The 18,369-nt window shown below is 40.0% G+C and overlaps 1 protein-coding gene across 1 annotated transcript in view; it reads right to left on the reverse strand.

Moving 5' to 3' along the window:
* LOC133059303 (zinc finger protein 883-like) overlaps window positions 1-18,369 on the reverse strand; it is a 36,978-nt gene that overhangs the window by 9,222 nt on the left and 9,387 nt on the right. Inside the window, 2 exon segments of the mRNA XM_061146291.1 lie at window positions 4,059-4,581; window positions 14,987-15,828. Of these exon segments, the coding sequence (XP_061002274.1) occupies window positions 4,059-4,581; window positions 14,987-15,770 (1,307 nt within the window). The 5' untranslated portion in view covers window positions 15,771-15,828.

The raw sequence follows: 18,369 nt of genomic DNA on the forward strand, positions 1-18,369 counted from the left end.
CTCAGTAGTGGCCACAGGACTGGAAAAGGTCAGTTTTCATCCCAACCCCAAAAAAGGCAATGCCAAAGAATGCTGAAACTACCGCACAATTGCACTCATCTCACACGCTAGTAAAGTAATGCTCAAAATTCTCCAAGCCAGGCTTTAGGAATACATGAACCGTGAACTCCCAGATGTTCAAGCTGGTTTTAGAAAAGGCAGAGGAACCAGGGATCAAATTACCAGCATCCGCTGGACCATCAAAAATGCAAGAGAGTTCCAGAAAAACATCTGTTTCTGCTTTATTGACTACGCCAAAGCCTTTGACTGTGTGGATCACAATAAACTGTGGAAAATTCTGAAAGAGATGGGAATACGAGACCACCTGATCTACCTCTTGAGAAACCTGTACGCAGGTCAGGAAGCAACAGTTAGAACTGGACATGGACCAACAGACTGGTTCCAAATAGGAAAAGGAGTATGTCAAGACTGTATGTTGTCACCCTGCTTATTTAACTTATATGTAGAGTACATCATGAGGAACGCTGGGCTGAGGGAAGCACAAGCTGGAATCAAGATTGCTGGGAGAAATATCAATAACCTCAGATATGCAGATGATACCACCCTTATGGCAGAAAGTGAAGAAGAACTAAAGAGCCTCTTGATGAAAGTGAAAGAGGAGAGTGAAATAATTGGCTTAAAGCTCAACATTTAGAAAACTAAGATCATGACATCTGGTCCCATCACTTCATGGCAAATAGATGGACAAACAGTGTCAGACTTTATTTTTTTGGGCTCCAAAATCACTGCAGATGGTGATTGCAGCCATGATATTAAAAGATGCTTACTCCTTGGAAGGAAAGTTATGACCAACCTAGACAGCATATTAAAAAGCAGAGACATTACTGTGTCAACAAAGGTCCGTCTAGTCAAGGCTATGGTTTTTCCAGTAGTCATGTATGAATGTGAGAATTGGACTATAAACCAAGCTGAGCACCAGAGAACTGATGCTTTTGAACTGTGGTATTGCAGAATCCCTTGAGAGTCCCTTGGACTGCAAGGAGATCCAACCAGTCCATCCTAAAGGAGATCAGTCCTGGGTGTTCATTGGAAGGACTGATGTTGAAGCTGAAACTCCAATACTTTGGCCACCTCATGGGAAGAGGTGACTCACTAGAAAAGACCCTGATGCTGGGAGGGATTGGGGGCAGGAGGAGAAGGGGACAACAGAGGATGAGATGGTTGGATGGCATCACCAACTCGATGGACATGAGTTTGAGTAAACTCCGGGAGTTGGTGATGGACAGGGAGGCCTGGCATGCTGCTGTTCATGGGGTCGCCAAGAGTCGGACACGACTGAGCAACTGAACTGAACTGAACAACTGTCTGAGTCAATTCTTAAGAAAAAAAAAATCTAATATATATTTTTTCTGAGAATCTTAACTAAAATACCAAAATCCTACTAATCCTTAATGTCTGACTAATGTCCACCTTTATATACTTTCCTAATTCTCCCAGACAGAATTGTTTTTGATTTGTGTTTATCTGTCCTTCTTGTTTTGTATTATCAATTTTTTTTCTTGTATATACCCTTAAAATGCATGACACACTTGGAGGCAATAACCATTCTTTAAACACAGTGTCTTAAAAAATGTGTAGAAGCCAAGTCACTGTGGAGAGATGTGTTATAATAACACATCTTTTGTAAACACGTCCCTAACTCTAAGGTTAGGAAGGCCACAAAGGTCAAATTATTGACGCTTAAAGGATTTTTTAAAGTATTTGTACTTAAAGGAAATCAAGAAATACAAGTATCCCCTGCCTTTTGGAAATCTGCATTATGCCACTTTGCCTTTACAAATAAAGACCTACATTAGTATCTGCTTTTGCTAAATAAAGCTGAAGAGGATTTTACCCAAAAAAGGTGAAAAGTGAAAACAACGTTGAGCATTTGCATTGCTGCCAGCCTTGTAGAAAGGCATCATGTACCTCAAGCTGCAAGAGTGATGTCACTGGCTCCTTCTCTCGGAACTATACTCAGCATCTCAGCATTAAGCCACTATAGCTTTGAACTGTGTCTGTGCTTTACCTCGATTCTGTCCATCTGTTAGCAAGATGTGTCCTAAGGTAACTCCCTCTGCTTTATGCCATTTCAGCTTATGAAAAATTTCATAGCTCTCAGTTATTTCCTACTTGAGCCACGAAACAAGGCAGAATAAAGCAGAAGTGGTATGATGGCAGTAAGAATGAACAACTAGCACCTCCAGAGTTTTTCTTGGGTGGCTATTTATTTATACCGTTCTCATAAAAATGTGAATATAATGAAATACCTTACTTTTATACACTTTCTACCTCATAAACTTTCCAGTTTCTCAAGTCTTCACAATAGTGGACAGTATATTTCATTCAAAGTAGAAGACAATACCAATGATTTTTAGACTGCCTGTTCCAAAGGTTGCAAAGATAAAGTAGTGAGGACATAAACATCCAGATGATTATGTGTGAGGGACAGTGATGGAGTTGAGCTTGAGAAAACCACTGGTTTTTAGCATAAAGTCAGAAAGATGTAGGAAAAGCATTAAAGATACTCTGCTACCTGATGTCTCTTCAGTCCTATTACCAATATGGAATCAAGTCCAACTGGCATGCTGGATGGTCAAAGGTATTTCTGAGATTTTTTCCTAGAGGTAACTGGAAGAGTGGGTATCACTGGGATTCAGAAAGAAAGAGGGGAGGGGGGGAAGGACATATCAATGAAGAGTAGAATTTGAGGGCACAGATATACATTTTAACTCTTTCCTAAATACTATGCCTTTTTTCTAAGTTGACAAAGTAAGCAACAAGGCCTAAAACTTCATATGCTACCTTGACATCTTTGAGCCTCATGCATGTGTACTCAATCGTGTCCAACTCTCTGTGACCCATTGACTGTAGCCCACCAGGCTCCTCTGTCCATGGGATTTTCCAGGCAAGTATACTGGAGTGGGTTGCCATTTCCTCCTTCAGGAGATCTTCCCAACATAGAGATCAAACTTGCATTTCCTGCATTGGCAGGTGGATTCTTTCCCACTGAGCCACCTAGCCCTCTTTGAGCCTCAGAGGGACCAAAAGCCTAACCATCAATTCCTCCACTCTTGCTGTATATGCCTCCCACCCAGCAGGAAGTGATACCACTTGGCTAGTTCCCCATCAGGTGGACTAGCTACACTCTACTTGGTCCTCAACCTACTGGATTTCACCTCCTTGCCGCCCCCCCCCCCCCAATGAAATTATTCAAACAAGCCAATCACATCCTCCCAAGGAAACCAGACATCACCTCATCTTATTACTATGAAGCCTGTATCCCAAAGCTCCTGTTTGTTTATTCTGCTCCCATGTGGCCCTCCTCCCCTAGGCTGTGAGTACACATGACTAATAAACTCTTGTCAATCCCATCTGTCCAGAGCCAGGTGTCATGTGTTTGGCCATCCCCAGAATCTTAGGGTGGGACTTCCTCTCTCACCAATAAGGTGAAGAGGAAGCAAACAAAACAGCAAGCTATGTCATTGAGTAGTTGCTTTTAAACTTAACTTACCTAGTTAAAAAAGTACCTAGCTTGCCCCTCATTTAGGTAACTTTAAAAACAATGTCACTTTCCTCACTCATCCTGCTAAAGTTCTCCTTTGCACAGTGTGTACACTTAACAGTCTCAGTGGTCCTCCGTTCAAAATCTGAGAGCCACTGTGTCATCAGGATATTCAGGGTATGTGATGATAGTGACTTCTAGGAACAAAAGTGCTGAAGGACCACAAAGGAGAAGGATCAAAAGAATGGGAGAAAGAAATAGCAACATCCATAAAAGAGTCAGCCCAAAATGTGGTCTGCTCCAGAGACAAGCTACCAGCTTCTTTCAATCTGATGGATGATACCAAAATGTCTTCTAGTTTGACTACCTAGAATAACAATGATAATGGAGACACCACATCCCCAATTTCTTCAATTTATTACAAAATGATTAGGTCTGTATTCAGCATAGCTTTCTAAAGTGTTCAGTAAGGCCTGGTTGAAGGCTTTCTTATGCTTAGGATATAGACACAGACTTCTGCCCTCTGTGGATCCTCTGATGACGAACAAGGCTCGACCTGTGAATGAAGGTTCGGCCACACTCCTCACACTGGTAGGGCTTCTCCCCAGTGTGGATCCTCAGGTGCTGAGTAAGGCTGGTGCTCCCTTAGAAAGCTTTCCCACATTCCTTACACATGTAGGGTTTTTCTCCAGTATGACTTCTCTGATGTTCCATGAGTCCTGACCTCTGAGTGAAGGCCCTCTCACACTCATTACATTTGAAGGGTTTCTCTCCAGTGTGGATCCTCAGATGTCCAATAAGGTGTGAACTTTGACTAAAGCATTTTCCGCACTCTTTACACCCATAAGGTCTCTTTCCAGTATGGATCCTCTGATGAAGAACCAGGCCTGTGTTTTGACTGAAGGCTTTCCCACATTCATTACACCGAGAGTGTTTTATTTTATTATGAATTTCCTGATGTGAAAGAAGGGCTGATTTATAACTGACGGCTTTTCCACATTGATTGCATTTATAAGGTTTCTCTCCAGTGTGAATTCCCCAGTGTCGAACAAGCCCTGAGCTCTGAGCAAAGGCCTTTCCACATTCCTTACATTTGTGTCGTTTTACTCTTGTGGGGTTGGCCTTTTGGTGTTCTGATTTACCCCTATATTGAGAAGTTTCTCCACACTTTGGATCCTGGAAAGCATCCAATGAATTCCTTTCTGCAGAAATCTGCTTTGGGGCAAATTCACCAGTTGTATTCCTGGCCTCATCGGCTGAAAGAGCAAGTCGATTATTTAAGAGTTGCATATCCTACATAAGGGTTTGGAAGTAAGGTTAGTAATAATAATTGACAATGTTACTAAATGCTTATTAATGTCAAGGATTGTGCTAAATAATTAAGAACTATCATCCTAAGGGTTTGACAGTTACTGTATTTATGAATCTTAGAGAATAAAAATAAATAAATAAAAGGCTTTTGGGCCTCAGTCCAGATCAAAAACTCAGAATGGCAGGAATGAAATGTAAATTTCCCAAGAGTCTTCAAAGGGTCCCTAATGAACATACCCTCTTGTATCCATCCCTTGTGTAGTCCAACCCCTTCCCATACAGGATCTAGGCTGGCCTGTGACTTGCTTTATCCAACAGAATATGGTGAAAGTGATGATTTATCAGTTCAAGGACTAAGACTTTAAAAGATGCTTTTGAGATCCCTGAGTTACCATGTTAAGAAGTCTAGTTACTCCAAAAAAGAGATACATGAAGACTGGGAGAATAAGATAACCTGAGGCCCATCCATCTCATAATCTTGCTAAGCCCAGTTTTCTAGCCATCTCCGGATAAGCTATGAGATGTGAGTGAAGTATCTCGAGCATCACAGTCCAGGCACGTCCTCAATACCTACAGCTTCATTTAATATCACGTACAGCAGCAGACCCACCCTGTTAATCCCGATCAATCCACAGAATGTAAGAGATAACATAATGGTTGTTCCCTTTAGCCACTAAGTTCTGGAGTGGTTTGTTACATGGAAGTAGATAGCTAAAACACCAAGTGATCAGTCAGTTTGTGGTGATAGTAACTCATAGCTCATAGTAACACAATAAGCTAGGTAATAGAAACAGAAACTGAAACACAGAAATTAAATAATTAGTCTGTGATCACATGACTAGCCTGGCTTGGAGTTAATCTGAATCTAAAGACTGTGCTCTTTATTTTTGTTACAAAAAGAACAGATACTCAAGGTAAAAATTTCAATGGTATAAAAGGCATAAAAGTAAAAAGCCCAAATCCCAATTCCTTCTCCATCACCTTGTGTCCTTTTACTTTCCTGAGGTAATCACTATAACCTTGTTGCCTATGTAATAAGTAGCCTATTTTAATCTAGTGACTGTTAATTTCTTACGACATTTATAGAAATATTTTTCCTTCAATATTTCCACACAATGGCCACAAGATTTTTACATAAAGACATCCACTGATTATTGTTTAAAATAACAAAAATGCTGGAAAAAGCCTAAATGTATATCAGTAGGAGACCATTAAATTAATTACAATACATGTATGCAACAGAAAACTAAACATTAAAAAGAATAAAATAACTCTACTGATAAAATTGGTGTGTGAAAGCTTGATAAAGGAGATGGTTGGGGGACTGGGCTCTAGATTGGCTGGACTGGATATGAAAGGCCCACAGTTGTTAATTCTTGGGAATGGAACTTTTATTTTCATTTTCTATCTTTCTACAGCACTTGACTTTTTAAAATATAAACTACCATTATTGTTCTCTGATAATAGCTAACTAAAACATATAATACTAGGGCCCACTGTGGTAAATCTATGGTAGATCTGGGCATCAGTATTTCTTAAACAGTTCCATAATGATGTGGATTCACAGAATTGTAAACCACTATAACAGCCCAGTTAAAAAATAGCACATAGCCCAATTCAAAGTGAAATCAATTCTAGATATGCTCACTTTGTAAATAACCTTTTGGTGTTAAATTTATTCTGCTATTTCTAGATACCACGTTTTTTTTCCCATCAGAAATACTACTTCTGAGTATATATCAGTAGGAGACCATTAAATTAATTACAATACATGTATGCAACAGAAAACTAAACATTAAAAAGAATATACTGAGCAGATGCTATGCTAAGTGCTTCTGCTGCTGCTAAGTCACTTCAGTCGTGTCCGACTCGGTGTGATCCCATAGACAGCAGCCCACCAGGCTCCCCTGTCCCTGGGATTCTCCAGGCAAGAACACTGGAGTGGGTTGCCATTTCCTTCTCCAATGTGTGAAAGTGAAAAGTGAAAGTGAAGTCGCTCAGTCGTGTCTGACTCTTAGCGACCCCATGGACCGCAGCCTACCAGCATCTCCATCCATGAGATTTTCCAGGCAAGAGTACTGGAGTGGGGTGCCATTGCCTTCTCCGGCTCAGTGCTTCTAAAATATCACAAAAATTCATGCTGTAAAGCTTACCATTCTCTTGCAGAGAAAAGTTCTCCCAAGGATCACACTTTAGCTGGACGATCTGTGACTGATTTGTAAGGCTTGCAGGTCTCATTTCCTTCCATAGCACTTCTTGTTTGTAATGTGCACTGGCTTGGACCTAAGGACATGCCAGTAGAGCTGGTTTTATGAAAGGACCAGAAAGATGGCAATAGCTAACTAAACCTCAGAGTTTGTTTAAAAATAAAATTTCCTACAGGTATAGAAAGCAGAATAAAGAAACCAGTGTCTTAATCAGCAGAGTTTTAAAGGGAAAACAGAAAGATAATGCTTCAGCCCAGAAAATAATGGTCATAAATCCCTCTCCTCTTGCTTACTCATGGCCCCTGTCTTTGCTGGTAGACCCCTGGTGAGCTCATAAATGAACAGTGGATTACCCTTTTCCCACCTGTTGTCCTTTGCCTTCAAGTTCTGTCTCCAGATTTTCCAGCACAGTCACCACTTCCTCTCCACTCCTTGGATGATACTCCCATACCCTGGCCTGAACCACCTCTGGCAGGATGCTCAGGAGCTGCTCCAACACCAGCAGCTCCAGGATCTGCTCCTTGCTGTGCCTCTCAGGCTGCAGCCACTTTTGGCAGAGCTCCCGGAGCCGTCTCAGTGCCTCTCGAGGTCCAGGGGCCTCTTGATAGTGGAACTGTCTGAAGCGCTGACGAAGAAGCTCCTGATAAGTGTGCACATTCCCTAGTTGTCCAGGCTTCTGCTCCCAAGCATGGTTCTCCTCTTCCTCTACCTTCACTATTCTCAGACCCTCCTGCTCCTCTGGAGTGTGGACCACAGGAGTCAAGACTGGATCCTCTCTCAACTTGGTGGACATCTTAGACTGCAATGGCTCAGGGTAGGATTCACTTGGCTTACATCCCAGGAATCAGGAAGAACCTTAGAATCAGAGCACTCCTGTGGGAGAAGAACCCACTATTAAAGAAGCAAAATAACCAGAGCAGTCAAGAACTTATGTTATTAGTAATGCAGACTCACTGCCAAGGTGATATTCCTGAGTAGTGGAATATTATAAAACAATATTCCTGAGACCCACAAAAACAGATAATTAGTGAGAAAGTGCACTTTGCTGCTGATATACAAAATGCAACATAAATATTAGTATCAGAACTTCTATTGTGGGAAATAAGGCCACATTCTTAGAATTTAAAGACTTTACTTTATAAAAACTACATTACAGGAAGAAAAGCACATGAGCCAGAGACTGTGGGATCACCATAGTCCACTTGCCAAGGCTTTCTTCCATGCATACTCATAACCTACCATCCCTTCCTAGAACTGCTTCAGCAAGAAGGGATGGATTTTGGGACACTCCTGTAGAGTTAAAGCACATGAGCAGAGTCAAAGTTATTTTTCTGGTAAAACCTTTATCTTTAAAGGAATCAAGCTACTTATTCAGGGGAGTAAAACACTAAAGTTCCATAAACTCGTTATAGTCTTCGTTCAGGGAGTAAAGCAATAAGCACCTCTGCGTCGGATGAGACACCCCCAGCATCTATAGTGTATGAAATAATGAGAATTAGCAAGCAAAATCTGAGTCGTTTGTGCTATTCTATAAAGTATTAAAAAAAAAAAAACAAAACACAAAAAACAGCAACAAATCCAAATCTAACAATAGAGACAAATCATCACTGAAGCTCATTACCAAGCACCGTGTGCACTTGTTGGGGGGAGAACAGGACACCCACGCTGCAAAGAGCTCTCCCCGTCCCACTTCTGCCGCTCAAGACAACAGAGATTGGAAATTCTGCAGCTTGGCTGGGGAGAAGTAAGACCGCTCACCCGCAGGTCTGGGGATGGCTGGCGCTTCCTGGAGACTATCCCTGGCAAGTAGTTAAGAGAAAACTGTAATCACCATCCCACCGGACCAACCAGGAACCCAGAAAGACAGAGTAAAAGGCGCCCAGGACCACGAGGCCGCTTCCGGTGCGCGCCTAGGAATCCGGAGGCGTGGTCCTCTCTTTGATCTTCTCGGCTGCGGGTTTTGTTTCCCTCTCCTGGTTTGGCCAGGTGGGCGCACGACTTCACTCTGGCAGTTTGGATCTTTACTCCCTTCTCTCTCCCACTGCCTCCTGAAGAAATCCGAGTCGATCCATAAAGGTTAAATCACCCACAACGTTGCTGCAGGAGCTAGCCACGAGCCCTTTTTGTAGTGTATTTATTATTGATGAGTGAAAAGTTTTTTTTTATATTCTGGGTATGAGCTGTTATATGAAAACCAGATACTGGCTCCCACTTCCCTTTTTATTCCCAGTTATGTCCTTTTGCTGAAAAATAGCTTTAAAAAACGTTATAGTCTTTAAACAGTACTTTTAGGTTTATAGAAAAAGCTTCCCATATGTCCCCTCCAAACCCCTTTCCTGTCTACATACAAACCCTATTATTAACATCTTGCATTAGTGAGGTATCTTTGTTACAGTTAGTGAGCCAATATTGATAAAGTATTATTAACTTAAGTCCATAGTTAATATTAAGTTTAATGTAAACTGTGTAGTCCATTCTTCGGGTTTTGGAAAATATATAACATGCATCAACTATTACAAGTATCATATTAAACAGTTTCATTGCCCTAAAATTTCCCTATGCTCCACACATTCATCTTTCCCACACTCCAACCCCCACAGCCCCTGATCTTCCTGCTGTCTCCATACTTTTGCCTATTCTACAATGTCATGTATTAATAGTTGGAATCAGTTTGTAGCCTTTTCAGACTGGTCCCTTCACTTAGCAAAAAGCATATAACATTTTCCCATGAGTTTTCTTTTTTCTGGCCACACCATCCAATATGTAGGATCTTAGTTCCCTGACCAAGGATCAAACCCAGGATTGTTGCACTAGGAACATGGAGTCTTACCACTGAACTACCAGGGAAGTAAGTCTCTCTCCATGGATTTTCATGGCATGATAGTTCATTTCTTTTTACTGCTGAACATTCTATTATCTGGATGTACCAGTTTGTTAATTCACGAAACTACTAAAGGAAATCTTGCTTGCTTCCATGTTTTAACAATTATGAATAAAGCTTCTAAGAACACCCTTGTGTAGGTTCTTTTGTGGACATGTTTTCGATTCACTGGGGTAAATATCAAGGAGTGAAAACTGCTGAGTTAAAGAGTATGTTTACTTTTGTAAGACACTACTGAACTGTTTGCTGAAGTGACTGTACCATTTTGGATTCCCACCAGGAATGTATGAGAATGCATTGCTCCACATCCTCATCAGCATTTGGAGTTGTCACTGTTTAGCAATTTAGCTATTCTAATAGGTGTGTGGTGATATCTTAACTTGCAATTTCCTAATGAGATATGATTTGGAGCATCTGTTTATGATTATTTGCCATTTGTGTATCTTCTCTGGTGAGGTGTCTGTTCAGATCTTTTGCCCATTTAAAAAACTGAATTATTTTCTTATTGTTCAGTTTTAGGAGTTCTTTATATATTTCAGATGCCAGTATCTTTTTTCTTTTTCTTTTCAGCTGCACTGCATGGCATGTGGGATCTTAGTTACTGGACCAGAGAGCAAACCCATGCCCACTGTGTTGGAAGGGTGGAATCCTAACCATTGACAATGAGATAAGTCCTCCAGTATGTTTTTTAAAAAAATCTATTTTATTACAGTTGATTTACAATGCCATGTTTAGTTTTAGGTGTACATTACAGTGATTCAGTTCTATACATATCCATACAAAAGAATGTATATATGATATACATAGGGTTTCGTTCCAGTATGGATTTTCCAGTGTATAAGATTGAGTTTTTAAGTGACGGTCTTCTCACATTTTAATATTTATAAGTTTTCTGGTAATAAATGCTGGCTTCCAAATGAAGGCATTACCCCACTCACTATATTCATAATGGTGTTCTCCACTGTGGGTTCTTTGGTGATTGACCAGACTTGAAACACAATGAATCCATATACTCTTTACACCGCTAAGTTTTCTCTTCAGTGTGGATTCTCTGATGTTTAGCAAGGCTATCACAGAACTTAAAGGCTTTGCCACACTCATGACACAAATAAGGCTCCTGTCCAAAATGAATTTGCTTATGTTTAATGAGATTTAAGCTCATACAGAAGGCTTCTGACACTGAAGATATCCCCAAAGGTTCTCTGTTGTCTGACAAGATCATTCCAGTGTCTGAAGGTTTTGCCACATTCTTTACTCTCATGAGACTCTTCTCAGGATGGCTTCTCTGTTGTTTAATGAGACTTGGATTACATGAAGGTCATTCTAAGTTGAGGATCTATAGGGCTTTCTTTAACTTTGGACATGCTGGTGCTTGGTCAGGGCTGCTGGGGTGCCAGGGTTCATTTTATTAGGGAGGGGGTATTTTTGAATGACTGACTTCCACTCCCTTTACAATGAGTGGCTGCTACTTTTATTACAGTTGAAGTTGGAAACTCCATACAAGCTGAATGGAGAATTTCCCACACCCAGAGCATTGACAAGACTGAGTGAAGCAAAAGTCACTCAGTTGTGTCTGACTCTTTGTGACCCCATTGACTATAGAGTCCGTGGAATTCTCTAGGCCAGAATACTGGAGTCAGTAGCCTTTCCCTTCTCCAGGGGACTGTCCCAACCCAGGGATTGAACCCGTTTCCTGCATTGTGGGCAGATTCTTTACCAGCTGAGTCACAAAGGACTGAACTTCAGGGTAAATTCTCCCAGGTGTTCTTAGGCCTTTTTATCTGAGTGCTATTCTCCCTTGTTTGAGGCAAAGTAAATTGTGTATCCACAAAGGGGCTCCTCCCTCACTTGGGTAAATTATTCAGAAGCCTATGAACTTGTCCAGTGTGGAGCCCCTGATGATGTTCCCATTTGATCTTCTGAACATCTCCTTGTGTGTTAGACTTCTGGAAAATTCTGCTTTGAAACAGACTCCTTGTTTAAGGTCAGGAGTTACCATCTGAAAGAAGAGGTTGATCATGATATTAGCACCTTTTCCCCAGAGGCAGAAAAAGGGAGTCAAATGTGACATATATGAGAGTAGCCTAAAGAGAGAAGTTACAAAAAACAAAACTCTTCCTGTGCTTAAGTTCTAAGTAAGAAAATACACTTGCTTTTCCTTTAATTGCAGCTTTTCAGTATTTTCTTCCTTCTGTTTCGTGGGTTTATTTTACTGTGCTCTAAGATTTCAAAAGGGATGTTTAGAGCAATTTTCTTTTTTTCAGCTTTGCTTTTATTCTAAATATAGCATCTAAACTTTTAAGTGAAATAATTTACCCTAAGGAGCCTGAAAAAGTACCTGGAACAGATTAGATAACTGCAAACTACTCATTATTAGTATTATCACTAATGTAAAGCAGAAAGGAGGAACTGGTGCAGAGACTCATTTATTCAAGAGCTCTTGTGAACATAACAATACATAAAGTAGTAGATTAAAAAAGAAGTCATCATATAACAAAGCATTTTACAATCTATTTGGAGAGATTATAAAAATCTCAAAGCTGTAGGGGATATCAGAGAATACCTGGCCTCTCTCCTTATTTTTATGGATGTAAAACTGAGACCCAGCCAGGTGGATTAGCCTAAGTAATCTGAAGTGGATTACCTCTAAGAGTTACTTAGGGGTAAAGACAGATTGAGACTGAAGAAGACTTAAATCTCACCTTTAAAGTTTTTACCAGCACAGTCTGTTAGTGCTCAGTTGTGTCCGACTCTGTGCAACCCCATGGACTGTAGCCTGCCAGGCTTCGCTGTCTGTGGCATTCTCCAGGAAAGAATACTGGAGTGGGCTGCCATTTCCTTCTCCAGGGGACCTTCCCAACCTTTTAAGGCTCACTGTAGTACGTAAACAACCTTCAGATTAAACTTTCATAGTGTAGCACAGCAGTTAAGAGAAAAGACTGTCAAGTTAAACTTCTGGTTTCAATTCCTTGCTCTACCATTTCCAGCTGCATGACCTTGGACAAATGACTTAATGTCTCTGTTTCTCAATTTCTTTAGCTGTAAAATGGGAGTACAGTTAAGTCCCCTACATATAAATGAGTTACATTCTAAGAGCGTGTTTGTAAGTCCAGTTTGTTCTTAAGTCCAACAAAGTTAACCTAGGTATCTGACTAACAGTCGGCTATATAATACTGAACTGTAATAGGTTTATAATACCTTCCACACAAATAATACATAAAAAACAAACACAAAAAATAAAACATTTTAATATTACAGTACAGTATCTTGAAAAGTACAGTACAGCAACAGTTACATCACTGCTGCTTTTATGCTTGCTTCTGGACATCTTGGGCTTGAAATAAAGACACCATACTACTGTACTGTATACAGTAAAGTTCACAAAAGCATAACCACTTGTAGACGATGCGCACACATGACAATGTACATCAGACAGGTGAACTAACTTCCATGACTGGGAGAAAGTCAGTTCTTAGGTAGGTTGATAAGAGGTCGGGGGTCCCCAAGGAGAAAGGGGTCTGGAGCTCTTGAGGAGGAGTCATGTTTCTCCTTGAGAACCTTCTGACTAATCCTGTAATATTAAATTATAAATTGTGGGAGTGGGTCTAGTAAGACCTTTCTATTGTTAGTTCTAATCCTGTCATCTTAAAATGTAAGTTGTGGGAGTGACCTTTACAATCTTGAGACATTCTTTTGATTTACTGTAATAACAACTGAAAAAGTATATAGCTCCTTTGCTAAGACTAGTAAGGGGGCACTCTCTGCCTGCTTCTGATGCCTGTGTCAGAAGCTGTCTCTGTCCTTCTTCACTGTAATAAAACTTCTGCCACACAAGAGCCCTGAGTGATCAAGCCTGGTCCCTGATCCTGAAGCTAAATTTTCTTTTTCGGAGATCACGAATCCAACACCAATCACCGTAAGCTATCAACTGGACATGTGCGTGCATGTTCGAATCTTTGAAAGTTCACAACGTGAAGGTTCATATGTAGGGGACTTACTGTATAGTAGTATGTATGTCATATCATTATTTTTTTATTGAGAAAAATACACATATAAGGCACTCAGAGAAAGCCCAGGCACAGAAAGCATTGCATAAACATTGGCCAATATGGTAGATACACTATCTCAATGATAGATTATATTACTTTCCTTATTCACTGTCCTCTATGTAAGCTTTACTTTTTTTTGATCATATGGATGGGGAAAAAAGCTTGGTTAGCTGACTTGCTTTAACTAACAAAACCTAAGGGGAATGACATATGCTCCTCCTGAGTAGATGCTTTAAAAGTCATCATGTGGTCCTACCTCTGTTTTTCTTTTGCCATTAGTGTAACATAGTCAAGGCAGAAATACTCTTCTGGACTGGATCCTAGAGCAGTGAGAATGTGTTGCATTGTAACACAAGCAAAAATGAAACACAGTCAAGCCTTTACTTACTTACTGCAATAGCAGTAGCAAGAGGCCCAATAAGAAAGAAGTGCTGGCTCCTGCAGTGCTTTTTATTCTTATCCATGGAACAGCGGCAGGCAAGGGTCAGGTGAATCAGGACAGGTGTGGGGATTGTCTCACTGCCAAGACAGCACCAAAAAAAGACTCCAATATTTCCAGATTCAAAGAGGATATGTTAGTCTCCACCAACCAACATCACTTCCAATTTCAAAATCTAATGTTTCATTTATAAACTGGTAGCAACAATAACAAGAAAATGTTTGCACATAAAAAAAGTAAAAATTATGTTAGAGATACTGAGGTTGAACTTACTAAACCACAACAAACTACATTATTTACCTTATGATTTGTAAAGCTGCATTCTCAGAAGTGGGTATGATTTTAGAGACTGAGTCGATCATTATAATGATAAAGTCATTTTTCATTGACTTCTCATTTCTCTGATATTCCAAGAAACTGAAGTGTCAACTAAAGCATTAATTTTTGTCATAACCTTCTTCTGGTGACAACTTCTGACTTGTAAGAAAAAAAAACAGCCTTTATAATATCTTCACCATGTAAGTCACTGATCACACTTTCCTTTAGCATGTATTTTCTGGTGTTTAGTAAGATTAGAGCTCCCACGGAATGCTTTCCCACACTCATCACACTCGTATGGTTTCTCTCCAGTATGGATTCTCTGGTGATGAATAAGCGTTGAGATTTGGCTGAATGCTTTTCTGCATTCTCCACACTTATAGGGCTTTTCTCCAGAATGAATCCTCTGATGATTAATAAGGGCTGAGTTCACATAGAAGGCCTTCCCACACTCCTTACACTCATATGGCTTCTCTCCTGTGTGGATTCTCTGATGTTTGATAAGGGCTGAACTCACACTGAAGGCCTTCCCACACTCATCACACTCATAAGGTTTCTCACCAGAGTGGATTCTCTGATGTTTGATGAGGTCTGAGCTCACACTAAATGCTTTGCCACATTCATTACATTCATAGGGTTTCTCTCCATTGTGGATTCTCTGATGTATAATCAGGTGTGCCCTCACACTGAAAGCTTTCCTACACTCATTACAAGTATAGGGTTTCTCACCAGTGTGGATTCTTTCATGCACAGTGAGAGTTGAGCGTACACTGAAGGCTTTTCCACAGTGATCACACTCATAGGGTTTCTCTCCAGTGTGGATTCTCTGATGTCGAACAAGGCCTGAGCTCTGAGCAAACTTCTTTCCACATTCACTGCATGTATACCGTCTTTCTTCTGCAGACCTCACCTCATGACTTTCTAACTGGTCCTCATACCAGTTAAAAGAAGCTTTTTCATTCTCAGGAATCTGTAAAGTATCCCCATTATATGTGCTGGGGACCTTCTGGTGTGGATCCATCCTTACAAAAATCTTCCCTTCAGAATTAACACCTTGTTCATACCTTTGGCCTTGATTCCTGAAACAATAAACACACCTTTCAAATGCAATTTATTCCCTGCAACTAAAGCAATATGACCTAGGTTTGATCCCTGGGTGGGAAAATGCCCTGGAGAAGGGAATGGCTACCCACTCCAGTATTCTTGCCTGGAGAATTCCATGGACAGTGGAGCCCGGTTGGCTACAGTTCACGGGTTTGGAGGAGTGAGATATGTCTGAGCAACTTAAAGAAGCAATATGATGTGATAAAGACTTAACTAGGACTCTCAAATATGTTCCACAAACCTAGGACACACTGATCAAATGTGGCCAGATCAAATGTTTTTATTCATTTGGTACTACCACAAAACTCCTGGAATGAACACCTGACTAATATGCTATTTAAATATATACTTTAAAAGGCAACTCAAACACAAAATCTGGGCTATAAGTGAGTATATAAAATAACATAGTTTCTACTTAAAAAGACTTTTTGTCACATTTAATTAAATTGGGAAATAAGATAGGAGTTGAAGAGATTTGCAGATAGTAGAACAGATGAAGGAGCATAGGAATAGAGAAGGCAAAAAACGAGAAATTCAACTGATGTTGAATTAATTTGGGAAAACAACAATAACATCATCATTGTTTTACCACTCACAAGTCTGCACTATTTGTGTTGGAAGAGAGATATGGAGATTAAATAAGCTCTGTCTACTGCTACCACTGCTATTGCTGCAGCTGATGTGGCTACGGCAGACAGTATTTTAGCAACAGGGATGTTTTGTCTCTTCTGGAATTGTGACAGAACAGATCCTCCATCTCTCCAAAGAAGGGTCCATTTCATCTTTGTAATTTAGACCAATGTGTGGATAACTTGTTGGATTGTTCCCACTCTCTTATACCCTGACAACAATACTTCATCAATTCTATCTCCAAACTTAATAAAACTTTTGCTTCAAACTCAAATTCCACAAATTATCACCCTGTGCCTTTTTCCATTTTACAAGTTGTTTTATGTGTCAACAGTCATAAGTTGACAGTGTGAACCCTTGATAAGAATGGCATTTCACCTCTGTGGTCTTTCTCCCCCAGACCTCTAACCTCAGTATAGTAATGAGAAAAACATCAGTCAAATTTCAATTGAGTAGCATCCTACAAAAAACCTGACAAGTATGCCTCAAAAAATGTCAAGGTCATCAGAACCAAGGAAAGTTTGAGAAAGTGTCACAGCCAAGAGGAACATATGGTGACATGACAATTAAATGTAACACGGTATGCTGGATGGGATCCTAGAATAGAGAAAGGACATTAGATAAAAACTAAGGAAGTGTGAATAAAGTATGGACTTTAATAATAATAATATGTAATAGTAACTCAAGAATTGTGATAAATATACTACATAAGGTAAGATGTTAATTATAGGGAAACTAAATATGGGGGGATATAAGACCTCTCTGTACTACTTTCACAATTTTTCTGTAAATCTAAAATGCCTAGATCTCAGAAACTACTCCAAAAGTTCTACTAAAAAATGTGTCTATGTTTTTGAACAGGTAATATACAATTCAAGTCAAAATGATCTAAAAAGATACAGAGAAAACTTGTTTCCACCTTGATTCCCCGTTTCCCACCTCCACAGGTAGCCAATTTTATTAGTTTCCTGCATCTTTCTAATGTTTCTTGACACAAACATGCATATTTTAAGCCTCTAATTTCCTTAATTCAGTTTCAAGCCCTACAAATCAGTCATAAGTTTATTGTCACATGGACACTACATTCCACATGGCTTAGGAACTGTGCCATTTATTTCTAAGTGATGCTGTTTTATCAAGTTTCTCTGAACAGTAAGTAGCTCTTTGGCAATACTGAAAAAGGCTCACTTGGTGCACAGTTCACATACAAATGAACCCTTGCCCAAAGTCCAGAAATGTGGTTACCATGGAGCTTATGGTGCAAGTTGCTTTGTCCTTAGCAAAACATGGAGAACTCCTAGTCCTACTCAAAGCCCCTTTGGTCTGTAGCTTGCTCACACCTGAATTAGTCTTTCCTGTGGCTGCTTCAGTGCGCTGTCTTTTTTTTCCTCTCGGCCCCAAATTGCTGATATTGACTTAAGGCAACTACAAAGGACAATAAATACAATATTTTTGTGAATTATATTGTATTTATTGTCCTTTGTAGTTGCCTTAAGTCAATGTCAATCTTAAGGCTACAAATATGTATAAAGTACCTCTCTGAGTTTTTATCAGTTACTTTAACATTTTTAATGTCAAAGAAAAGGTATCAAGAAAAAAGAGGGACATTTGCTCTCATCTTTTAAACAGAAGAAAACGGCTGGAGGCGGAGGGGAAATGCAATGTAGACATCAAAAGAAAGGAACTTTCATGAATGTTTCAGCTAAACTGAGTTTTTTCCTTTGAGGCAAATGAAAATATTTCAAGAACATCCAAATAAAACTGTCGAGTGTCGGCGAGCTACTAAAGTTATCACAACAAAGCAGAGCTGGGGACAAAGGGCCAAGAGAAAGAGTCTGCTCCATTCTCCGACTCCCCTTCCTCGCACCCAAAAATAGGGCTTCGCC

The sequence above is a fragment of the Dama dama genome, chromosome 7 (genome assembly GCF_033118175.1).
Source record: "Dama dama isolate Ldn47 chromosome 7, ASM3311817v1, whole genome shotgun sequence".
In the NCBI taxonomy this organism is placed as follows: Eukaryota; Metazoa; Chordata; class Mammalia; order Artiodactyla; family Cervidae; genus Dama; species Dama dama.